The 27,182-nt window shown below is 38.2% G+C and overlaps 1 protein-coding gene across 4 annotated transcripts in view; it reads right to left on the bottom strand.

The window, feature by feature from the left end:
• The window catches only part of SCAPER (S-phase cyclin A associated protein in the ER), a 537,265-nt gene that overhangs the window by 158,983 nt on the left and 351,100 nt on the right, over positions 1-27,182 (bottom strand). For all 4 annotated transcript variants that reach the window (XM_027570918.1, XM_027570921.1, XM_027570919.1 and 1 more), the window contains exon 24: positions 5,443-5,558. In XM_027570918.1, coding sequence (XP_027426719.1) covers positions 5,443-5,558 — 116 coding nt within the window. The remainder of the gene's footprint in view (positions 1-5,442; positions 5,559-27,182) is intronic.

The raw sequence follows: 27,182 nt of genomic DNA, 5'->3' as shown, positions 1-27,182 counted from the left end.
ATATCCACACATGCATACAACTGACCCTAAGAAGGGACTCCCTAGAAAATAGTTTTCCCCCTGGTTATTAGGATTGGAAGCCCTAGATTATTTACCTGCTTCTGGAACACAAAGGGATATCTCTTCTCCACTATAAGATGAACTCCACCAGTCTCTACGCTGTATCACAAGACCAAGAAAAGGGAACAGAAGCCTTTAGGGACAAAACCTCAGTAATCATGGGAAAGCAGTTCTGAACATTCTCTTTGCCATTTGGAATGAATAAACATACTTTCAAAAGGGATACCATGGCTCTCTCAGGTTGCAGTCATGCTCCACATATGATGGCTGCCAACCCTCATTCTGGTAGTGGGCCACAGACATGGCTGCTAGTGACTGGGAGGAGTGAACAAGGTAACACATGCAAAGCACCTAGCACAGTGAGTGACTGGCACCGAGAACACACTCGGTAATGTTAATTAAGGTCTGTCTCCTCACCAACGCAAAGGATCAAGTAAATGCAATATTGCCAAGTGGATAAACTGCATAAAATCACAAGTTTCATTTTATTTTACTTTGGAGAATAAATTTGTGATATCTTACAAATTATCTTTCTAGGAAGCAAAACTCCACCTCATATCATTCTAAATTCATTTACTTTTATTATTATGTTTATTTATATTTATTATATTTATTATTGTATTTATATTTACTTTTATTATTATGTTCAGTGACTACTGTTTCACAGGTAAATGTCTATACCATGAAGAAGCAAAAAAGCAACTCAATTTGTTTGATTTGAATAAAGAGGTATACTTCATAAAGAACACAGCAGTCAGAAGGATCTGTTTTTCAACATAGTTTAAAATGGAGGCAATCTTATATATACCAGTGTGCTCTGGTTCTAAAACTGTGATAAGGATGACCAAGAATATAGGTCTAGCATTCCCATTCGGCTTTTTGAATAAGTAGCAATTACAGATACTTGATATAATTACAAGTACACAGAAATTTAAAGACAGAATTTAAAAAAAATTCCTAAAGTCTAGCTAACAGAGTGGTCAAAATCAAGTGGACCCTATTTGGCTGAGATGTGATCATATTCGAAGTCCACAGAGTCAAGTATTTAATGCAGTGAGTTCTTTTACTGCTTTATTTCCAACTTTGGGAAAAATAATTTATTTACATATTCAAATGCTATTTTTTAAGATGCCATTATGATTTACAATAAATAATATTGTTTTTATAATAATAAAAAATAATATATTTACTATGGTTTCTGGTCCCAAGAAATTACAGTCTACTTGAGGAGATGACAGTACAACAAATGGAATATTTGGCAAGATTAATAAAGTGCTAAACTGAACCATTTTCTAATGTGTAGGATATTTTTTCAGTGATTTAGATGAAGACGCATGTGTTCTACAGATCAACTTTAGGTCTGGCATAAAGTTAAAGAAAAAGACATTAAGTTAGAGGTCAAATCAGGATCCAAAAAGGATCTTGACAGGCAAGGCTAAAATTTACCAGGATGAAGCTTGGGCTTAAGAAGAAAAAACAAATGCCCAAGTAAAATGAACAGATTACAGCTCTTTAGAAGCCAAACTGACACAGAGTGAGGGACTTAAAGCTCAGGAATTAAGTAGGGTAACATAAAGTCAACCCCACAACAAATGCAACAAAAACCACCGATATTAGCTAAGTGCTTTTGCTGTACAGGGCAATTAACAAACACATGCACTTTTAATTCTCAAAACAGCCAACAAGTCCTACCCAACATGGTAGTGTTACTGTTTAACTGAGGCTCCATTATAACACGCAACCTGGCCCAAGGTCATATAACTAAGTGAAAAGCGGGGAATTTAAGTTCCGCTCTGACGCCAGAGCCTGTATATTTCCTTCTATAATATGCTGTCTTCATTGCTTCGTATTGATGAAACTACTTCTATATAAAAAATTGGGTCCAGAGGGACAATGAAGGAAGATAAGCAAGGCTGACAGAGAAGAAATAGGGTGCCTAGTGAGTTCTCCAGTTGAAAACCTAGAGTGGCTTGGAGAGCTAACCATTTGGACCCTTTGTTGTTTATGAGTATAAAGAACTAGGGATACCAAGTAAGTAAAAGGCAACCTGGGGAAGACATAGCCCAGTGATTATTTTTCATGGCCCAAAAGGTCTGCAGGCTTCTTTGTGAAATAAGAACATCTATTGTTGCCTGAAAGGGGTCTGGACATGTGGAGTGCCAACTCTCCCTTTTAGTATCACTGCTGCTCTGTAAATATAGGATTAAAAACACAACACAAAGCTTTGGCCACAGCTTCTAGTCACAGTAGGTCTATCTTCTTATTTACATCACATGGGGCATTCTCTATGCCCAAAGAAAATGACAGACCACCATTTATTTTCAAATATTAAAAGCTATATTAAACAACTATTATTAGCCTAAACCAAAGAAAAGGCTAGAATAGTCATTCATTCTTTTGTACTTGTTTTCTGCAATTAAAGTTAGCAGGTAAATTAATAGGAATCATCCCCAAAGTAGACACCACATGAAATGAAAATTGCCTTGTTTCAGGCTGATCTTTCTTGGCACTGAAAACAATTTTATTGGAGCACATTTGTTAAGAAGGTTGATTTTGGAATACCACATCCTAATGAAGTCCTCTCAAGGATTCAAGGATTCAAGGATTCAAGCAGTTTTCTGGGCTTTCCCTGGTTCTAACAAAGGCAAAACAACCCACTAAGGATTTCAGAAAGGTTTCACAAATTTAAATTTTCAGAAGCAGGTATAATTCTCAATTTCACATTTAAAAAAGTCTGCTAGAAGCAAATATTCACTCCCAGGAAGTTACCTAGCAACAATTATAGGGCAACTGCTGAGGTGCTATGTAGAATGAAAAGGGAGAGGGGCAGGGTGGTGAGAAAAGAGAAGCAGGGAGCTGGTCTCTCTATTCCCAGAGCTCGGGGCTGCAGGGGCAGTGAAACTCGAGGTTTGTAGTCACAGGTGAGCCACATGGTAATTATCTAGATGATCCACATGGTAAATGTTCCTCAACAGTGGCTGATACTTCTCAAAACCTCTGCTGTTTATTACTGAGAAAAATTAATGCAGGATAGTAAAAAAAACAAAAACAAAAAAACCCAGCCTCTCTGGGTAAAAGCCATGAAATACCACAGGAAGCAGAAAACAAAATGAGCTAACATGACAGAAGGTTCATAGAGTTGAGGGATGGGAGCTCATCATGGTTGGAAGGGGAGGGCTTGGGCAGGTTGAGAGCAAAGGAAGTCCCCAGGGACTATGGAAGGCCAAAGAGCAGGGCAGGGGTTTGTGCACAATAGTAGCTGGAAGGAATATGAGAAAGAACACTTTCTGAGTTAAGCCACTGACTCATGCCTACCAGAGTGCTCTGAGTCTATACTAATTCTCACACAGCTGGGGCATGTCTCTTGCCCCTTTCTGAGTAAGCAGCATAATACTCTCATAGCCTTAATCCTTTAGCCCTGACAAGTGAGGCTAATTTAGAAAGCAGAGTCATGATCTTGATCTGTGCTCAGGAGAAGAGAATCTCAGAATTGCTGCTCGATGCCCACTGCCCTGAGTGGAGTCCCACTTAGCAAGCAGTGCCTGGCTGGACACAAATCTATTGGCCCAAGGTGAGACTGAGAAACAAACTCTCAATTCTGGCACTGCGGTCAGCTGGTGGCCATCAGAGGCGCACTGGTCTGGACTCTCAGGATTCCAGGGCTCCTTGCCAATGTTGGTGTGCTAATTCTTGCTTAGGTCTTCTTAGGAGCTATGGAAGCCTCTTCTGTTCCCTAAATGATGGTCACAGATAAGTACCAGAACATGCTTTTTGCCACAATGACAAAAGTAGCTTTTATGAAACAGGCATTTAATTTGGGTTACCAGCCAGAGAACTCAGTGTCATGCATGTTGAAACCTACCAGAAAACAATCAAAACAAAAAAGCACAAGACAAATAAAGAAGCTACAGGTGCTTTTAAGATGAACAATATGAGTGATTAACAGTTATCAAAGCACTGTCCCAAAGAATCAAAAGCCATTTCCTTTCTTATCTCAAATTTATTGTTTCATTCTCTCCTCTCTCTCTCCCTCCCTGTCAGTTAACAAACACTGAGTGATAACAACATGCCAAACAATATACTGTCAATAAATCCATTTTGATGAGGAACACCAACTCTCCCGGGTTAGAAAACCTGGATGCATGCTCCGTAGAAAGATATCCTGACTCAAAGGATACCTATACCTTCTTTTATTAATCTCTACTTTGTCAGCAGAGCCAGGAACCCAAACTAATTTCAGTATCAAACAGTTTGTACTTAGAAATGTCTCATTTCAAAGAGACAACACTGTCTTAAGGCAGGCAAGACTATTACTTAGAAACTGTCACCTCAGATTTATATAACACTTTAAAGTTTACAAAGAACTCTCAATATATTTCACTCGATTCCCACAGTAGCACAGGAGAGGTAAATATGATTACCCCTGTTTAGAGGAAACTGATGCAACAAGAATAAGGCACTTGCCCAAATTCTCCCAGCTGGTAACCAAGAGAGGTAAAACAGAATCTAGGTTCGTTTGACTCCAAAGCCAGTGCTATTTTTATTTTACCAAAATGTCTCTCAGGAGGAAAGATAACATATTCTTGGAATTTCTTTTCTGTAGTATCCAATGGACAAATAAAGCACTCACTTATGCTGGCTAACTAAATAAGTTTTCTCAGTGATATAAGTGAACTTTTATCAAAACTTCTCATTTAAACTCTGTAAATGAGAGTTTCCACAAAATATCCAGAAATTGTGCATGCTACCACTCCGAAATGTAATACTTCTGAACTAAAGCTGTCTTCTACTGTATCCCAGGTGGCCAGGGATCACAGAGTGACTTAAGAGAAGGGGAAAGCAGATCTTGGGTCGAAAGCTTGTGCAGGATCCATATGACAAGGAGCAATTTGCAGTTAAAGACCAAACGGCAATCAGTTCTCACAGCTATTTGGCCAGAACTCTAGACTATGGCAGTCTTGGCTTCAGACTGCTCTTCCGTTAGTTAAGGATTTCTTTAAATTTCACAGCTCAGGCTTTTGTTAATGTACTTACCTCTTGTACTCAACACCGAAAGTTACCTTTCTGTTACTACTATTCAGTTCCCTTCAATTTATGTAAGCAGTTACAGCTGCCCAGGAGTTCATCCGTTCTCCTTGTTTTAGGATTAGAGAAGGTCATTGACCAAAGAGATTTCCTTAGAAGGCTTTTTCAGCTCAATTTGAGTTTTGTAAGTGAAGTCGAGCACCTCTGTTTTTCTCCCTTATGGGGAGGTGTGTGTGAGCTTTTGCTATTCAAGCCTGAATACCCGTACAATTTTCTTATGGTCCCCCATATGGAAACCATAGGGCAGAAATGACTCACAAATGGAACGTGAAAGACAGATTAAAAAACTATACTTACTTAGGAGGAATTCGTGAAGCTGTGTTCACATTTGTGGTTGGGACTACTACTTGAAGAATGTGTTCAAGGGCTGTTAATCCACCAGCAACTTGAAATGCAATCTGATCTGCTACATTCTAGACAGAAACACAAATAGAAATTAGCCCAATTTCCCAGGCATAAAATTATCACCAAATGAAATATTTAGTTGTAGTGTCAAACATTCTGTTGGTTCCATTATTCTACAAATATTTATTGAATGTTTACGCAGTGCTAGGAACAGTAGGTCAAAACTGGTGAACACGAAAGAGTCACTGTGCCCCCATGAAGCTTAAAATTTAGTGGATGAGAGCAACACCAATCAAATAATCATAAATAAAATAATTTCAATTATGATAAGTACCTTAAAGAAAAAGGAAAGGTGCTCTATAAGAATAATGGGAAACAAACTATATACTGGAGAAAGGGTCAGCACAGGCTTCAAAGTTGAGGGTTTGAAGCAGGCAAAAGAAAAGGGAAAGGGATAGAGCACTCCATGAAGAGGACAAAATCTTTTTAAACAGAATTTTTAGCAATACTTTGAAGGACCACATCATTTTGTGATGTTAATTTCCACCTAACAAGACAATGGACTGCCACAAAGCCTTCCTGTCCTATTATTTTTCTCTTCAGTAATAGAAGATAATTTAATATCTAACCATCTACATGTATTTGTTCACCACTTCAGCTATTTAGGGAGGATATTAAGTTACCATTTTAGAACTCAACCTATGATTATTTCTTTACAATTTCTGAATTGTTTACCAATCGCGTGAAAGGAGCATCTCTGAGTTCTTTGCATTGCTTTGGCATGGGGAGAGGTGAGAGCCATTCTACGGTACACTGTATTAGTTTTTAACACATACACAGAATCATTGCATCATATTCTGAAAAAAGGAGGTCAGCAACCTGTGATGGGCTACATTGTGGCTCCCTGCCCCCAAATTCTTATGTTGAAGTCCAACCCCTAGTACCTCAGCATGTAACTGTTTTGAGGAGGTCTTTGAAGAGGTGATTAAGTTAAAATGAGGCTGTTAGGGTGGGGCCCTAATCCAAATGACTGGTGTCCTTATAAGAGGGGGAAAAGACATCAGAGATGCAAGTGCACAGAGAAAAGGCTGTGTGAGGCAGAGAGAAACCTGCTATTTATAAACTAAGGAGAGAGAGACTCAGGAAAAACCAAACCTGCTAACACCTTGATCTTGGAATTCCAGCCTCCAGAATTGTGAGAAAATACATTTCTATTGTTTAAGCTGCCCACTCTGTGGTACCTAGTTATGGCAGCCCTAGCACATGAATACATAACCCCCCTATTATACCATCACCTTATGTTTCTTATAATAGTATTCTACAGTTGATGAAGCCTTGAAATATCTTTGAAGTACTGAAGTATTTTTTTTAATTATAAAATTTTTTATTATGTTATATCAGTCACCACGAAGTATTTTTTGGCGGGAGAGGATACATAGGGGAGAGATATAAGTTATACATAGCTCTGTCAAACATGTTTGCCTGATTCTTCTGATGTTCTAAGCACAATGCTCTACTTGATGTGGACTATTGATTACTGACTGGCTCTAGTACATGTCTGGACTTTGGTAGTATAGTACGTTAGTCATTCAACTACTCACTGCATGCACAATAAAATACAGTTTGAGACTATAATAGCTTTATTGTAAATCCTAGACAAGAACTCATACTTTTAGGATAGATAACTAAGAATTTTTGTTATTAATGAAAAAAATGTTTCTTTGCAATAAAACTAACAATCAAAAAATTGAAAAACCCAGGCGTATTCAGTAATTTGAAACCAATGCTGTTACCATTCTTTCTTATGCTAGGATGTCAATATGATTAGAAAACAATAATAAATTTTGAAGATCTTATTTTATTTATTTGAGAGAGAGAGAGCAAGCGTGAGCACATGCTGGAGGAGAGGCGTGGGGGAATGCTAAGCATGGAACCTGACTCAGGGCTTGATCTCAGCACCCTGTGAGATCATGACCCCCGCTGAAATCAAGAGGCAGATGTCTGACTCTTGGTTTTGGCTCAGGTCATAATCTCAGGTCTCAAAATCAAGTCCTGCATGGGGTTCCAAGTCCAGGAAGGAGTCTGCTGGAGTTATTTTTCTCTCTCTCTCTCCCTCTGCCCCCTCCTGGCACTCTCTCAAATAAAAAATCTTTAAAAAAGTTTTTTGTATTAGCATATAACACAAAGAAAACTACACTAATCATAACTGTGTAGCTAGATGAGTTATGACAAATGTAACACACCCTGTAACAACTCCAAAATAAAAAATAAAGCTTTATAACATCCCATAATATCCCCGATACCCATCACATTCACTCTCTCTCCTTCTTCCCCAAATGTAAAGGCTATCCTGATTTTTAAAATCACAGATTCCCTTTGTCTTCTTTCGAATTCTATAAAAATGGAATCATACTTTACATATTCCATAGAATCTAAATTTTCTTGCTCAATTTTTTTTTCTAAATTATCCATACTACTGCCTATACCAATATTTCATTCCTTTTCCTTGATGGAATATATTATTCCTTCATCTGATTATATACCTCAACTTATTTTTTTTTTAATTGGAAAAATTTACTTTAGTGTCTTTTTCTCTCCCTTCTGCATTAATTTCACTTTTAACATTACAGGCTGAAAATGACTACTATCTTATTATCTTACTCAGCTTATTTAAATGTTTCACTGCTAACTGACATTTGGGTTGTTTCCACTTTCAAACTCGGGATGCTGCTGCTATAAACATTTTGGTACATGTATTTGTGCAAATGTGACATGCAGTTGTGCAGCATTTATGCTGAAGAGTGGAATTCCTGGGTTACAGAGTATACACTGGTTCAATTTTATTAGCTATTGCCAAACGGCTTTTTTTTTTTAAGATTTTATTTATTTATTTGACAGAGAGAGAGCACAAGCAGGGGGAGCAGCAGAGGGAGAGGGAGAAGCAGACTCCCCGCAGAGCAGGGACCCCGACGTGGGACTCGATCCCAGGACTCTGGGATTAAGACCTGAGCGGAAGGCAGACGCTCAACCGAATGAGCCACCCAGGTGCCCCCAAAGGCTTTCTAAGGCATTTGGAACAATTTGTGTACACAATGTGTGCAGATATAATTTCAGTCATTCTACATTCACACCAAAATTGATTTTATCGGGTTTTTTTTAACTTCAGTCATTCTAATGGCGTATAATGGCATTTCATTGAGGTTTTTATTTGCCTTTCCCTGATAATCAGTGGGATTGAACACCTTATGTTTACTGAGTAGTTTTTTAAATTGAGACACACTTTACAATTGGATGAAAGGCTCAGATCTTAAGCATACCTTTCAAATAAATTTGAGAAATGCTTATCAAGACCCGAACAGTTCCATCACCTTAGAAAGTTCCCCCATGCCACTTTTACAGTTGATGCCCCCTCCTTGGAGCAACCACAGATGTGATTTATAGTACCACAGATTACACACCAAAAGCAAAAAAGCAAAAATAAATAAGTGGGACTACATCACACTAAAAAGCTTCTATGCAGCAAAGAAAACCATCGACAAAATGAAAAGGCTATCTACTAAATGGGAGAAAATATTTGCAAGTAATATTTCTGGTAAAATATATAAAGAACTCATACAACTCAATAGAAAAAAACACAAACAATCTGATTAAAAACGGGCAGATGTAAATATACATTTTTAAAAGACATACAGATGGACTGACAGGTACATGAAAAGCTGTTTAATTAACATCATTAATCATCAGGGAAATGCAAATCAAAATCACAATGAGATATCACCTGACACCTGTTAGAATGGTATTATCAAAGACAGAAAGAGAGAAAGAGAGAGAAAGAAGGAAGGAGGGAAGGAAGGAAGGAAGGAAGGAAGGAAGGAAGGAAGGAAGGACGGACGGACTAGTGCTGGTGAGGATGTGGAGAAAAGGGAAACCCTGTGTACTGTTGGTGGGAATATAAATTGGTGCAGCCACTATGGAAAACTGTATGTGGGTTCCTCAAAAAATTAAAAATACAAGTACCATACGATCCAGAAATTCCACTTCTGAGTATTTATCTGAAGCAAATCAAAACACTAATTTGAAAAAATAATATGTACCCCTATGTTCAATGCAGCATTATTTACCATAACCAAGATGTGGAAGCAAACTAAGTGTCCAATGATAAGTAAAAGGTATACAGAAGATGTGGTATATAAATACATGGAATATTACTTAGCCACAAAAAAGAATGAAATTTTGCCATTTGTGACAACCTGGATAAACCTTGAGACCATTATGCTAAGTGAAATAAGTCAGGCAGAGAAAAACATGTGGAATCTTAACAACAACAACAACAACAAAGGCTCACAGATACAGAGAACAGATTAGTGGTTGCAAAGGATGGGAGGGTGGGGGAAGTGGGATGAGTGAAGGGGATCAGAAGGTAAAAAGAAGAAACAAAATACAGGTTAATTTTGTCTATTGCAGAATTTCATATAAATGAGATCATATAGAGTGTTTTCTGGATTTAATGTGATAGTGAATGGTTATCCCACCAGCAATGTTTCTATTGCATCTGGTACCATGGAAACATCTAAAGCATAAGGAATACAGCAGAGGAACACTGAGTCAAGATAGGGAAGTAAACACATATAAATACCTCCTTTTTTCTTATACTCAAAAGAAGTAGGAATTATAGATAAAATATTTAATAATGTTAAAAATGCAGAACCACCTTAAAAAATAAATGCAGCAGCTCTGTGAAACAGGAATGGAAAAGCTCAAAGTAAAGCATAGGGCAAGGGTCCAACTTGCAGCAGATTCTTAAAAGAATATTTGCCCTTCTAGACTTTTCCCTCTTCCTCAGCTTCCACACTGATTCAGCCTCCAAGTTCTGATTATTCCATTTCTTCTGTAGCTCTCAACTCTTGCCTACTCCTAGCATGTCAGTTCAGGCTTTCACGGTCTCTTGCTTGATGTACTGCACCAATTACCTAATTAGTATCTTTGGATACAGGCTCACCCCACACCAGCCTATTCTCTAGAGCAGTGTTTCCCAGATACTCTAAGATCAAAGTCAGAGTTTTATTCCTTTCCTTTCCTTCCTTTGATTTTTACTCCATTGTAGACCAATACTTTTGTGAAATGCAATACAAACGAAATACCTAACAAATGAGGAAAAAAAGATGTACAAAATAGGAGACCACATTTTAAAGTATTAGATAAAACAGACATAATTTACTCTGCCAATTTGCTAAAACTTACTCTTGATTTGTGTATTTATCTCACCCTGTTCTAGTGACAGTGGCCTAGCACCCTGTTGAGTCATCCTGCTCTGGATGCCTATATATGCAATGAGGATAATATTCTCAAGAGTAAATGTAATCATGCCATTCTTTGCTTAAAACACTTGAATGACTTCTTCCTCACTATCTACAGGATGCTCAAATTCCTTAGCACAAGTCTTCAGAATCTGATGCCCCATTAATAGCCTTCTTCCCTGCCATGCTCCTGCCTCTCCCTCAACCAAATTTCCCACAGGGCCCGTTCTCTTTCATGCCTTTGTGCTTTTGCATCTACTGTTCCTCCTTCCCAGAGGGGATGATCCTCCAGCATTTTATCTTTGTATCCCCCACTAAACTCAGAGCTTCCTGAGGTCAGGGGCCATGTCTGCTTCACCACATCCTCAACACTTAGCAGAAGGGATTGCACTCAGTTAAGTGCTCAGTCAATGGTTGTGAATGACAGTTTTAAGAAAGAAGGCTGATAAGGATACTTGTACATGATTTGACTGTGAAAACGCAGTCAATAACTTCTTGGTACGACTGTAGGATAAAATCCTGTACTCCTTATCGTGTGTGCCTTGTAGAATAATTTTTCACTGTAAGTGAGCTTCATGACCAAAGAATAAAATTCAGTTTTTCAAGACTGAAGGACATATTCACCTCGAGCCTCCTTAATAGCCATCAAAGAAGGTACATCCATTTCAAGGTAAAGCCTTCATATACTGTTATCTCTTAATTCAGAAACAAAGTATGTTATATCTCAAGCCAAGCAGATGTACCAATTGATGCAATCTGTCCACAGGGAATAAAGCAACACCACTGCTGTTCTTGTAGACTTTTCCACAATGGGAGAGAACTGGGTCAACATTGCAGAAGTGGAGGGGAAAGGGAATGAGTAAAAGCAGACCATTTTAATGTATACATCTACATTTTAAAAACAAAACAAAACTCAAAGCCTTTTATGCAGTGCCAACAACATGGATGTGACCCCTTGAAAAACTTAAGATATAGGCTCTAAAAGACATTAAGCAGGAAAAAATATGCCAATTTCAGGAAGATAAAGGCTATTCAAAGCCAAATTTTTACTAATGTATTATTGAAAATTGAAGTTTTATCACTTGCAGCTATTCAAGGAAATAGACCAAAAAAGCAAAACCAACTATGAAATAAAAAAACCTCACAAATCTCCCTCTGGAGTCATGGTGGTTTCTGGTTGTGTGGACTTCTGCACTGCAAATGCAACAAGCCACTTCTGGATTCTCTTCCATTGAACACGGCCAGATGGCAACCCTGTTTAGGATCTTCCTAACTTCTCCTTCATCTTCAATATCTTCTCTTCATCCCATCATCTCTGCCCTACCTCAGGGCCCCGTTCTGTCTGTCAGCTCCATAAGTGTAACAGCTGACTCACCTCTGCAGCCCCAGTTCTGGATTAGAACAGGCATGGTGAATACCTGATGGATGAGAGACTGAACAAAAGGATGAACAAATGGAAAGACTTCTCTCCGAGAGCAAAAAATGCCTTGTGAGATAGTAGAGGCTAACACAATACCGAGGCCCATGAGAAAGGAGGAACACGGGGCGCCTGGATGGGTCAGTTGGTTAAGCGACTGCCTTCGGCTCAGGTCATGATCCTGGAGTCCCGGGATTGAATCCTGCATCGGGCTCCCTGCTCAGCAGTGTGTCTGCTTCTCCCTCTGACCCTCCCCCCACCATGCTCTATCTCATTCTCTTTCGCAAATAAATAAATAAAATCTTTAAAAGAAAAAGAAAGGAGGAACACCTCCTTCTGGATCCCATTCCTTCACGCAGTTCAAATGAATAGTTATTCTTCCTCTCTATACATAAAAGTGGACGAAACAATCCTATGATATCCTATGGCATTTTCACCTCAGAAGGACAGAAAAGGGAAAAATCAAGCTCAATGATGAGCTGCCCAAATGTTAAAATTAAGGAAGGAACCCACCTTCTGAAGCATATGGCATTAAAAGCTCTATAAGCAAATACAAAATGGAAATCACATTTACACAACAATCCACAGACTCAAAGGATGCACAGTCTTCCTTTCCTCCTCTTCTCTGAGCCCACCACACTGACTTCTGGTGCCAATCACCTGGTACTTCTATACACTGCTCTCTGTACTCCTGGACATGTTAATGCCACTATGGGAATGGATGTTCCTCAAATACATTGTCTGGGAAAGACCCAGATCCAATGTTTTTCATGAAGCCTTTCTGATAGCTTCAATTAAAGTTAAAGGTCTCTGTATTTAACTGTACTTCTCTTGGGGCCCTAATCACTTCCTACATTATCCCACACTTATTTGTGTTCATGTACTTGGCTGTAAAGCGTAAACTCTCCTATCTCCATATTCTCAATCAGGTTCAGGCACAGGATGCACACACTGTAGGCACCAAGGAAAGTTTGTTTAATGATGGACAATATCTCATCTAGAGAGGTGAACTAGGTACCTTTTCTTTTTCCTTTTACCCCTTTTCCAAATACACTGCAATGAGACATATGAAAATGGAACACTCATAAAGAGCTCTATCAGTTCTGATTTGAGTGAGGAAAAACTACCTCTAAAGATGAAGTGTGTGGCTTTATTTACGTACCTGGTATAACACCTTAATAGCTCTGCCTTCCTCTGCTCTCTCCCACTCTGAGACTGACAACTGACTAATAGGATTAGTGGCTCCATTCTAATAACCCAGCTTAGCTGAAGGCCAGCAAAAAAATGACAGCTTCAATCTGAATTACATGGCCTGGGAATCCATTCAATTATTAACTAGAGTAACTGTTATTGCCTCTCCCAATCAAAGGAGAGGCAGCTGTTAATCTTCGGTGGCCTACAAAAGCTGGTGGCCTTTGTACTTGACTTCTCTATAGACAGTAATTATGTTCTTTGTGATCAGGGAGGAAGGCCTTCCTAGCCTTTTAGACAGAGGTGGCAGATGGGGAAAACTGTTTGCATGTTCATTAGGAGGATAGGCTAGATTTGTTCTGAGCATCTGGTGGTACCTTAAGACCTGTTTAGAGATAATACAAGTACATTTTGGCAAGTCCATACATTTAGAACTCAGTAGCCCAATTTATAGAGATGAGAAGATCCTGGAGTAAATTTTTTTATGGTTATTTTTCCCATATGGAAAATTTTCCTAACACCTAAAGGGTATCTTCATTCCTCTACTATCTTCACCTGTTAGTGTTAGCTTAAAAGAAGCTAGCATGATGAGCTGATAGTCCTTGTTCTATGATTTTTCCCTTCTAAGCCTTCTAATGTGGGCTTCTTCAAATTCCCATAATCTACGTAATGTCTAGGCTCAGCTTTGCAGCTGTACGCTCACACTTGACAGGACTCAGGTGTTGGGGTCAAGAATATCACAAGGAAATCAGAAGCTTAAGGAAATGTGGTGCCAAAAAGAGTAAAATCATAAGCTACAGTTTGAAGGCTTGGGTAATAAGGTAAGTGGGGCTGAGAGAGGCCGGAAAAGCTTTCTCAAGATGAGAGAAACAAGTCCTTTGTAATGTTAATCGGAACTTGGACCCTTTGGGAGGCTCTCCCTAAGGGAGCTGAACTGTGCCATTTTTGACCTGTTTGGACTTAAGTGAGATGAGGCCAGGGTGAGGGGGTGGTGGTGGTGGTGCAGAAACTAAAGGATGAAAGCAGGACCCAAGACCTCCTGTTCCTTTCCTTTAAGCTGTTATGAGATAGATGACCAAAGATCAACTTAAAGAGGTCAGTACTGCAAGCCAACAAAACTCACAATGAAGTTATTTTGATCTCCCTCACCCTCAGGTGCTGCCAAGCTGCCTAGTGGCAGGCCCTGGCCAGGCCCAGCACTCCTAGTCCTAGTAAGAGACAGACTTAAAATAGACAAATGCAGTACAGTGAGTAAAGTGCTATAGTGAGGGGATGTACAAAGAACGGTATGCCCACAAAGGAAATGGTTCCTTTGACTAGTTCTTCAGGACAAAATGGGTGTCCATATGAACAGTTTTCTGAGTTACTACGCTATCACATAAGAAGACAAAAATCCAAAGTCAAGGACCTACATATGAGGTTCCTTGAACAACTGCTTTATTTCTCCCACCTTTCCCAACTTCCAGGCTACCTGGTACTTGAGGAGTCTTACCATAGCAGTTCCTCTTCCCCCCTATTTCTGCATCTCAGGTGTCCTGGATATTCTAAAGCTTATAGGCAAAAGGAACTTGGAACCGTGAAACCAGGGAGAATCTCTTTTCGGCAAGAATGTGATATAGACAGAAGTAAGTAACACAGACAAACTCCTTTAGGTCTAGCAGCAACCAGGGGGCAGGACCTTAGAGGCTCAGAGGCTCTTCTCCACCTAGATGGCAAGGAAAGGGAGAGTGTTCCTACGCCACTCTGTTCACTCTCCATCATGACATTTATAGTTCTTGACTCATTTTTTATTATTTAATTATAGACTAGATCATACTGATTATACCTAATCACAAAGCAGACTGTGAGCTCCTGGACAGCTGGAATTATGTTTATATAGAATCTAGCAAAAAAAGTAGGTATTCAGATTACTCAATCATAAAAAAGAATGAGATCTTGCCATATGCAAAAAGAATGGACCTAGAGGGTATAATGCTAAGTGAAATAAGTCAGAGACAAATACCATACGACTTCACTCCTATGTGGAATTTAAGGATCAAAACAAATGAATAAACAAAGAAAAAAGTGACAAACAAAAAAACATACTCTTAGATACAGAGAATAAACTGGTGCTTGCCAGAGGAGAGGTAGGTGGGGGGTGGATGGAGTAAAGGGGGTTAAGAGGACACTCACCGTGATGAGCACTGAGCAATGTACAGAACTGTGATACTGTACTGTACACCTTAAACTGATGTAACACTATATGCCAATTATACTTCAATTAGAAAAACATTTTAAAAAGAGTTGGTATTCATTAAACGGCTGCTGAATCAAAAAATAAAGGGACAGTCTAGTTTCTAGGATTCTAACATCAGAAACTGTCTTAAGAGGAGAGGGAAAAATCCATCAAGCCACAATGAGAAAGAAAGGTGTAGAAACACCCACATGCCTGGGAAAGTCAAAGTAAGGGTACAAGTAAACCAGACAATGTGCAAAAGGTTACTAGTTCTTGCTTGTGCTGACAAGGCAAGGCAAGGCAGGCCCTGGTCTGAAGGAGACAAGCCCAGAGAGGCGAAGGCCAACAGTATCTTTGCTTATGTACTGCCCTACTCATGTTGGTATCATTTTTTACCCAATTCTCAAGTAGTGACCCAAACTCTTTTATGTCTTTTATGTCTTTAAGGAGGGACACAGAAGAATGAGGGAGGGGGAGGGCAATTTTAAAAAGTGAAAACAAACTTAAGGAAGGAACTTTACTTTTCTCAAAGTGCCATCCTGGAGGGCTAAAAGTGACATTTCAAGGGCTTACCATGTAGCAGGCCCTGGGCTGTTATCACATAAGCTCTCACAATAACCCTTTGAGGTAGGAATCATCAACCATTAAACAAATAAGAAAAACAGCCTTAGAGGAGTCACTTAAGTTTTTACTGTTAGCAAGTGGCAGAGCTGGGCATCGAGTCTAGGTTTATCTGACTTTTGAGTGTAAGATGGATCTACTCAAAGAATGTTGTGGGAAAATCTAGCATGTTGTTATAGAAATGTGGTTGGCTCTTGGCATACTTATCACTAAATATCCCAATTTTGTAAAATCTTGGATTTTTTAAAAACGAAAATTAAATTAAAAAAATTTTTTAAATTTTATTATGTTATGTTAATCACCATACATCATTAGTTTTTGATGTGCTGATCCATCCATTGTTTTCGTATAACACCCAGTGCTCCATGCAGTACGTGCCCTCCTTAATACCCATCACCGGGCTAACTCATCCCCCCACCCCCCCTCCCCTCTAGAACTCTGAGTTTGTTTCTCAGAGTCCATAGTCTCTCATGGTTCATCTCTCCCTCCGATTTCCCCCCCTTCATTTTTCCCTTCCTTCTCCTAATGTCCTCCATGCTTTTCCTTATGTTCCACAAATAAGTGAAACCACAAGATAATTGACTTTCTCTGCTTGACTTATTTCACTTAGCATAATCTCCTCCAGTCCCATCCATGTTGATGCAAATGTTGGGTACTCATCCTTTCTGATGGCTGAGTAATATTCCATTGTAGATATGGACAACATCTTCTTTATCCATTCATTTGTTGAAGGGCATCTCGGCTCTTTCTACAGTTTGGCTATTGCGGGCATGGCTGCTATGAACATTGGGGTGCATATGGCCCTTCTTTGGGGTAAATACCCAGTACTGCAATTGCTGGGTCATAGCGTAGCTCTATTTTTAATTTTTTGAGGAACCTCCACACTGTTTTCCAAAGTGGCTGTACCAACTTGCATTCCCACCAACAGTGTAAGAGGGTTCCCCTTTCTCCACAACTTCTCCAACATTTATTGTTTCTTTCCCTGTCCTGTGATCACCAAGACAGCATGGTACTGGCACAAAACCAGACATATAGACCAATGGAACAGAATAGAGAACCAGATATGGACCTCAACTCTGTGGTCAAATAATCTTCGACAAAGCAGGAAAAAATATGCAATGGAAAAAAGACAGTCTCTTCAATAAATGGTGCTGGGAAAATTGGACAGCCACATGCAGAAGAATGAAACTCAACTATTCTCTTACACTACACACAAAGATAAACTCAAAATGGATGAAAGACCTCAATGTGAGACAGGAATCCATCAAAATCCTAAATTTAAAAAATTTTAAAGAAAATTTTATTTTGAAATTTAGATCTTTTATTATTTTTGATTTATTTATTTGAGAAAAGTTTCAAGGACACTACAGTATTCCTGTATGCCTTAATCTAGCTTTCCCTCATGTTAAAATCTGACATAACCACTGTACATTTATCAAAACTAAGAAATTACATTAAAATTATACTGCTAACTAAACTACAGCATTATTTGGATTTCCCTTAGTTTTCCCACTGGTGCTTTTTTTTTCTGTTCAGCATCAAGTCTAGAATACCACATTGCATTTAGCTCAACACTATTTTGAAGACAAGGTGAAGTTACTTTTAGCATTAGAGGAGGTATCCTTAACTCTCTTATATTAGCATTCACTAGCAACTTAAAAAAAAATTCTTGAAATAATCCAGACTCAGAGAATGTAAAGGAATGCCAAGTTTGACCATCACAAGTAAATAAAAAAGGAAATGAGAGCGAACTAGATTCTAAGGGACTGAAATATGAGTAGTTCTTTTAACTGGTGGTGCAGTTCTTGAGACTGTCAGGAAATGGGAAGAAATGTGCACACAGCAGGAGGGAAGCAGACCCTGAGTGAGGAGAGAGGGAATGTGGGATCAGGGTTAGAAAAGACTCCAGGTGGCCCAAGATGCGGCTCCCTCTGCAGCTCCAGTCCCAAAAGGCCTTCAATATATTTTTGACCGGGGCAGTCTTTCAAAACCCTTTCCTTCCTGAATGTCAGTGAAGTCTCTGTAGGCTTTGCTTCTAACTTCAGCACAGATACTGCTTCCAAGTCTTTTGAGTATGCCTTCTCCATTTGTGCCCATGATAGGATATTTATTGCAAGGGTTTTTTGTTTTGTTGTTGTTGTTTTTTTCCCCAGAAGCAACTAGGTTAAAAGCCTTGTGATTGGGCACTAGGAAAGTCAAGAACAATTGATTTTAGAAATGATTCTGCTAGGGTCTACTTTATCTAGCCCAGAGGAAATAAAAGGAGGGAAATGGCTAGTGATAGGCAATACTTTTTCAGAGGGATTATCTGGAGCCAGCACTCTGGTTTAGGCCCTCTTGTTCTCTAGCATCTAAAAGGTATAGAGAGAAAACAGAGGAGACAAAGGCAGTGCAAAATTTGTTACTTAGAAGACTGATACAAAATGTGGCAAGGAAGAAGGCAAAAATAAGGAGTCCTTCAGATTTTGGACTTGAAGATGATCAGGTTACCTTATACTTTGGTCATGGATGAGAACTGCTTAATAACACAGAGCTTCTGTTCTCCATTAAAATGCTGCAAACAATACCTTCTTCTGTGGAGAATAGTGTGAAGCCTTTTTCAGAATATCTGGTCTTTCTTCTTAATTTTGCTAAAGCAAACATGGTCAAATGTTTACTGAAGGATTAATGTTGCCCGCCACCCCAAATTCTAACATTAGCGCTGCTCTGTGCTACTGTTTTTAGCTAGTGAGAATAAGATGAGACCTCTAGTAAAGGTGAACTAAAATGTTTAAAAGTCTGCTTATTCAAGGCAAATAAAACCCAGAGGAGTCTTTAAGTCTGAAGAACACCGGACAATTACAGAATCTTTTTGCTTTATGGAAAGACAAATATAAATTCCTTTTTCTTTATAAGAAATACTCAAGTTCACTTGAAGGGAAATGTGATGATCAATTTATATTTACACAAAGCCTTTAGTCTGAAGTCTACAATCGGTTTTGCTTTTAAGTCAGCATGCAAGTCCATATCCTCCCGATATGATAAGTTATCATATGGAAAAGAAATGCAAAGATCCTAAAAAGAATCTGTCCCTCTGAAGGCATTCAGGTGTGAACATGAAATGGCACATGATGCTAGACCTTTTTAGCACAGAGGGGGAGAGGTAGGGTTTGGAGAAAGATATGCAGAAATAATGTACTGTATGGGGGAATCAGGTAAAAAGACCATTTAGGGTTGCTAACTTTGTGATATAAATGATTGCAAAATAATTCTTGCCCTGGCAGCTGTAGCCCAGAACAATTATTGTCCTCTAGACTGAGCTCCTTGTGGGCACAAACTGTGCCTTATTCACTGTTAGGAACTATAAGCATGGCCTCTGGAATAATTCTGCCATGGTTTGGATCCCAACCTTTTCACACTTACAAGCTATATAACATCAGGCAAGTTACTTATCCTCTTGATGCTTCAGTGTTCTTACTCATAACTTAGGACACATACTTCCACCCCAAGTGGTTGCTGAGAGGATTAAATCAGCTGAGCTGCATAAATCTTAGTGATCATCATCATCTTCTTTATGCTAAGTACCTACCATACTGTCATCAAATAAATACTAGTTCCTACCCTCTGAGGCTTCTTGAGGGGACATATGCTGGTATCTCTGTGACATCTCAAAATTGCACTAAAGTATGATCTCTCCCATAAATATCTCTGTTTTAGCTAAGAGTCTACCTTCTTGCCCTATCAGTCTCAGCTTCCATGTTATTTCCTCCAACAGGCCTTCTCTGACATCTAGGTTGTATTCAGCCTTCCTGCTACAACCATGAACAACTCTGCATTTCCTCAGTCCTTCCCTCAAACACTCATTGCTCTTAATTGTAATTACTTGTTTAATTTCTAGAAGGGCAGGGCCTATATATTTCTTAATTACTGCTATTTCCTATGTGTTTGGCCCATTAAAAAAATCACCTACATTTGTTGAGCACATGTGCACACGCACCAGGTATTCCGAGTGCTGCCTTGTAGGCAGTGTCTCGTGTAATATTCACAATAGCATGAGGTTGATACAACTGCCACTCCTGTTTACAAGGGGAAACTAAAGCTCCAAGAAGGTAAGTCCCTTGTTTAAGATTATTTAACCAGTAAGAGCTGATCTAGGAATCAAATCCAGATATGTCTGAGTTTAGAATCTCAGCTTTAACCATCACACCATATTCCCTCTCTGCACAGCAAGCACTGAAAAATAAAATTGTTTCACTGAACTAAAATGTCTGCAAGGTGAGGGTAATGAATGATACAGAGCTAGTGTTGAGAAGTTTCCCTAGACAGGATGATAGCACTACAGACAAAATAAACCATAAACTTCTAGATTTGGGCGGCCTCTATATTGTTTTTGACAGAGACTCCTGAAGCTTTGGAAAAGGACCATTATTCAAGTAGTTAAAAATAAATGGTAAGAGGCAGGAAAGAATTACAAAATAAAAAAAATTTTAGATGGAACTTGAAAATGATCTAATTTCCTTATGAAAGTTAAACATATTAGATGAGGCCAAGATATGCCACAGAATATAGTAAGGTAGCCTTTTTGGGTAGTTTGGCAAATGTTATGTGCTCTGTAATCTTACTAAATTTTTATGGTACATTTTACAACTCATTGGCTTGGGTTTATATATGAAGAAGCTTGTTATATCAATTCAGCAAACAAACTACGTAGTACCTAGAATTTATAAGGAACTGTAGCCGGTGCTGTAGAAGACCGAACCTAAAAATAACTAATATCTATACTTTGGATTTTGTGGTAAACAATATAAATTATAAGCTTTTTGAGATAAAAATTTATTTTCTAGTTTCCTCTGGTCCTTGATATAAATACAATAAACTTGGGATATGTTAAAGAAAGCAAGCACAATGAAATGATGAGTCACGACTAGTATTGCAACACTTCCACACCAATTTTTCCTCTGAGTAGACTGTGATGTAGTCCCAGAATTAAGTCTTTCCTGATATCACCAAATCTGCCAAGTTGGCCATTTCTGTAAAGTAAGCTATTTGGCCCAGGCAAGCATCTGTCTTGAATATTTAGGCATTTGCTTGACTTAAGGCAAGGGATGGACTGAAGACAAACCAAAAAACCCACTGAATTTATTTGAACAAACATTTATTGCCTGCCAGCTATATACCTGATACTTGCTAAGTGGTAGAAATACAGAAGCACAGAGGATCAGGATCTGCCCTCAAAGACCTCACATTCTACTGAGAAAGAAAGACCTGAAAACAGGTTAGTGTATGTAGTATGGTAAATCCTATGTATGACACAGGTACAGGGTACACCTTGAGCTTACATAGTAGGTACCTAACCTGGTTGGATGAAGATCAGGGGAATGACAAGGAATACTTTCTGGAGGTAGAAACACCAGAGTTGAGTCTCAAAAGACATGAAGCCATCCAGGTAAATTATTTATGTGGTAAGGGTGGATAGGTGTGTGCTGGGGTGGGGGCAGTGTGAGGTGTTGGGGTTGGGGAAAGCATAAGAGTTGAGTGGGACAGAGCTAGGTGTTCTAGGGGATGAGATGTATGGAGATAAAAGGGTGCAGGGCCCATTCAAGGAATTATAAGCTATTTTAAATGTTTAGTGTAACATGTGAGGGGAGAAATGTTGAGACATGATGCCAGAGGGTAGGAAGAGAACATATTTTGCAGGGGATCCTGTATGCAAAAATATAGAGTCTGAATCTTATTCTAAAGCAACAGAGAGACACAAAACGGTTTAAAGGAGACAGTGACACACCCAGATTTTCACTTACGGAAGATATAAGGAGGATACAGAGGAGAGGGTTAAGACAAAGAACTCAAATAGGAGATCATCATATTCCAATTTAGAAATGAGCAGGGACCAAGCACCATCAGTGACAATTCAAATAGAGAGAGAGGATGGCTCGCTAGAAGCTATATATACAAGTAAAAGTTTCAAGTTTGGCTATTAATTGGATGTGAGGAGAAAGGGGAGAAAGAGCCAATTTACGAATTATCTTATATACATAAGGCATAAAGGATATGAACTGGTTTGGTACAGAATCATAATCTCCTCCATGAAACAGCTTAGAATCTAATTGGGTAAACTAGGCATAAAAAAAATCCAATGATTTTCCAAGATAATGTCTAAGTGCTAAATGAGTATGTGGCAGTCACAGGACCCAGGGCTCATGCAGAAAGAGCTCTCATGACTCCTTTTCATAATGCCAAATGAAAAACACTTTAAAAAACCATTTTAACTTTTTAATATATAACCTTGGTGATTGTAAACAGTAGCTCAAATTGGGTATTTGTAAACAGGACTGAAAATCGTACATTTTACCGCATTTGTCATTAATTAGCCATTACTGTTCAATAATATTAATTCCATGCAAAAGATAAAGAAGTAAAATATGGAGGAGGGGAAGAAACAGAACACATGGTGATTTTTCTAGGAAAGATAATTTTTCTTCCAATGGATGCCATATATTGGTTGCCATATACTCTGAACAAAAAAGCCTACTTTTCCTTCTCCTTAATTTGAATTTACAAGGATTCCATGTTCTCTAAAGGTTTTGTCGATATTGGTTTGGCATCTCTTCTCTGAGCACAGCCTCAGGCCTATATCACAGGCCACTAAAATCTGTACCCAAACTCAGAGAGTGGAACTGTTTAAACACAGAACAGTTCAAAGAGGAGGCTAGACTCAGAGTGATTTTTGTGCGCCCTTGTGCTCCTTTCCCAAGCCCTAGCCAGCGTCCACAAGCTCAGAGGCAGTGCATTCTGAAGCTCTGAAAGCTTTTAGCCATCCACAGACATTATTTTGTCTTCCCAGAATGTGCATTCTATTAAGTAAACCTATTTCCGACAAGTCACCTTTTCTCTCATCTACCAAGAAATATAGTTACGGTATTTCAGATGGCCTGTGATTGGCACTGCCTGTCAGGAGACTGCAACAGGTATGCAGGTACGTTACTTTCTCTCTCTCTCTCTCTCTCTCTCTTTCTTTCTTTCAGAACAATACAACTTGATAGGAAGAACTATGGCTACTTCAAAGTAAACTGGCAGGTCAAAACTGTTAAAAACTTTTATACAAGCTTAACACTATATACATGGTGTGAATATATTTACATGAAGATGTGAGCCTAAATCAGGTAAATTTACTTACATATTAAAAGTTGCACTTTATAATACACTATATGTTAATTGATTTTAAATTTTAATAACTGCACTTTAAAAATTAATTTTTATGATCCTAATATCTAACATAGTGCCTGGCACCACATAGGCACTAGTGATTTTTGTACTGATAAATCACCTCCCAGCCTACAAAACGAATAAATCAGAAGACTGCAGTCCCTAAATATATGAAATACCAAAATACACAAGCTGCGAAGGAGAGCCATATTATACATGGAGTCCTCTGCCCAATACACATTATTTATATCAGAACTTGACATACGTATATACCCACAATGTATACATTGTAACTATTCAAAAATATTCTTTTGAAAAGGCAGAGGTCGAACTCTGGCATTGCCCACATTTACTCCTCCAGCTCTGAGTGGTGCCGTGGAAGACGGGAACAGCTCCCTGCAGTTATCAGTCTCTGGGTATCACTGCCCTCTTCTTTTCGCTCCTCTAGTCTGCCCAGTAACTTCTGTAATGAAATCCTTGGTTTAAATACCCCTCTTTTTGAAATACTGAGAGTAGTTACTATTTTCCTGACTGGATACCATCCGAGACATTAATTAACCAGCACTTTAGTACTGTCTGTGTACTGGTGCCCCACATTGTCCTTCATTTATTCAACAACCATTTATCAGTGACCACTATGCCCTCATGTTAGGTGCTGGGGACAGATAAAACAGACATGTCTGTACCTTTATGGAGTTTAGAGTGTAGCATTCTAGCTTGGTATAATTAGTTTCTATTCACGAATATGTAAGGATTATAAACTCAGTGAAAGTAAGACCATGAAGTACCATGATGAATGCTTTTATCAGAAAGGACCTCTCAAATTGAGTTTATTGCTTTAAGTTAACCAAACTATAAAGAGTAATTTTTATTAGTTAATAAATCAAAATGATAAGGAGTCCACCCTTAGTAATCCAGTCCTCTCCCTGATGGTATAGTTAGGCATCACAAGAACACATAAGGGATTCAACTTATACAAAAGGGTATACAAAAGGGTATACAAAGGATACACAAAGCAGATACAAAGACCTCAGGAAAGCTGCACAGACTCATCAGATTTACCAAAATCCTCATTTGAATTAGATAAGAAATGTACTGAATTTGTTTCTATGGCACTTGATACAAAGATCGCAGACGAGTCCAAAAAGTCCTCTATCAAATGGACTCAGCAGTCTGATGTGTCCCCAGACACTAGGCTACCAATTTGTTTATCACTGATCTTGACTATAAGGATGTTAATGTATTATTCATAAGTACATTATGCATTTTACTGCTTGTTTACAGAGATTTTAATTCAGAAAATGCTCTGTGCTAGCAAGAATTTAGTGTAAATGACACAGATAAAAAAATCATTTCATGTGTTTCTGACAAGTGATTTACATAACATTTCTATTAATCAAAAGAGACTATTAATGTATAGCATAGCTTGTCATTCACATACATGGGCTTTTCTATTCTGAAAAATCCGAAATGTTTTGTGACTAATCTTCTAATAATTGTCTAAATCTATGAAGAAGAACAATTTAGGTCAAGAAGTATAAAACTGACTATACATAATCCAAACTATGAGAGAGAGAGAGAGAGAGACTGATTTACCCCATATGATATCTTCTAATTTGAATTTGGTGGAGAGATACCTCTTTAATCACTGTACAATCACGGATAAAACTGACGATAAGTCAGTTAACAGATTGCTGATTTTAATTCTGTCAAAGCTACAGTTGGTCTTCAAACAATATAATAATTTTTAAGTTCTATTCTTGGTAGGAAAAAGAATACAATGATAATATACAAATTACTACATCTGGAGCTCATTTAAACATATAACTTGTAAGATGTGAAAATCTGGACTATACAGAGAAACAGATGTCTGAAACACACACAGAGTGAACTTCTGATTTTTATACTAAGGTAGGAAATAAGTATTTCAATCATAAGTGTAAATATTAACAAAATGCTAGGGAGGGATGGGAGTGGTGACTAAGGGGTGTGGAGTTTCCTTATGGGGTAATGAAAATGTTCTAAAATTGATTATAGTGATGGTTGCACAACTCTGTGAATATACTAAAAAACAGTAAACTGTATACTTTAAATGGGTGGATTTTATGTTATGTGAATTATATCTTAATAAAGTGATTAAATATGCTAACAAAATGGTCTAATTAAAAAACACAACTTCTTGAAATATTGGTTTCCTAAATATTTATAGCAATCTCAAAATAGACTGAAGAGTTAAACTATCATGCTGTATTAACTCTAATAAAAGTGGCACAAGGCTTCAAGTAAACATGATACATAAAATTCAAATTAGGACAACACTATTTTATAAAAATATTTTCTACTTTACTAAAGATTCAGACTCAGTTGACAGGACTGGAGTTGCAGAGTCTTAAATAATAGATCAGAAATATATATTTGCACAAAATGAGGAATACTTGGAATCAGACAAAAGTTTCTGATGTTAGTCTCTGGTGTGGACTCACATGTTTCTCTCTCTCACAGAACATTTTAGTACATTTCCAAGATTGAGGCCATAGAAGTACTCAGTTACTGGTTTCCAGGATAGTCATTGATTACCCTTTATGGGAATCTCATAGAACCAACCCATAATCAACAAAGAGACTCAGAATGATGTGCTTCAGAAAATGTGATAATGTAAACAGCCTTAAGGATCCAAATTCCAAAGGCAACTGAACTACATTCAGGGACCCATTTGATAAACATTTTTTGGGGGTATCCTTCCAATGCCAGTACTGAGGTGGGTCTGTATTAAGAAGACAGACAACTCACCATAATTCTATGGTGCTCATAATTCTAGATGCTCTAACAGAAGTATGATCAGAGGGCTCTGAGAGCAGAGGAGAAACTGCTATTTACTGTTTTTATTTTTTAAGAAAATACATGCTTTATATATGAAAAACAACTACAGCATGTTATCAACTATGCTAGAGAAGAAGATATATTTTCCACTTCACTGTCTTAGTCAGTTTAAAAAAAAAAGGTGCATAAATCAACTATCAAAAATCCCCACTGTTGTATGTGATCAAAGTGAATTCACTTAACCTCTCCCACCTCAGTTACTTCACATATGCCATCAATTCCTGACTCTGTTAGGACTGAAATGACAGTTAGGACTTAAATAAGACTCTTTTATGTTAAATCATGGTTTGAAGTTCTTTCAAAACATCAACACAATTGGCGGTACACAAATCTTTTTTTTTTTTTGTATCAAGTTTTTATTTAAATTCTAGTTAGTTAACATACAGTGTAATATTAGTTTTGGGTGTACAATATAGTGATTTAACACTTCCATACAATACCCAGTGCTCATCTCAACAAGTGCCCTCCTTAAGACCCATCAGCCATCTAGCCCATCCCCACCCACCTCCTTCCACCAACCCTCAGTTTGTTCTCTAGTTAAGAGTCTCTTATGGTTTGCCTCCCTCTTCTTTTCCCTTTCCCTATGTTCATCTGTTTTCTTTTTTAACTTAATTGTCCAATTATTAAAATAGGAACTTTACCAGCAAATCTATAAAATTTTCATAGCTTTGAAAGACAACATGCAGAAACATACTGTAAAATAATTTGTTTATAGTAAAAAACAAACAAAACTCTGATATATGAAACAGCCGCTCACGCAACATTTGTGTGTCATGCCTACAGACTGTGCACGTGCACCCTGTGAAGGATAAAGAGCTACGGTATGAGACCTCAAGAAGACCAGCATCTATAAGGGGAGATAAAAGTCAGAACCAGTAGCTCTAAG

This window comes from Zalophus californianus, chromosome 6 (genome assembly GCF_009762305.2).
Source record: "Zalophus californianus isolate mZalCal1 chromosome 6, mZalCal1.pri.v2, whole genome shotgun sequence".
Taxonomy (NCBI): Eukaryota; Metazoa; Chordata; class Mammalia; order Carnivora; family Otariidae; genus Zalophus; species Zalophus californianus.
This window is presented reverse-complemented; position numbering and strand designations above follow the sequence as displayed.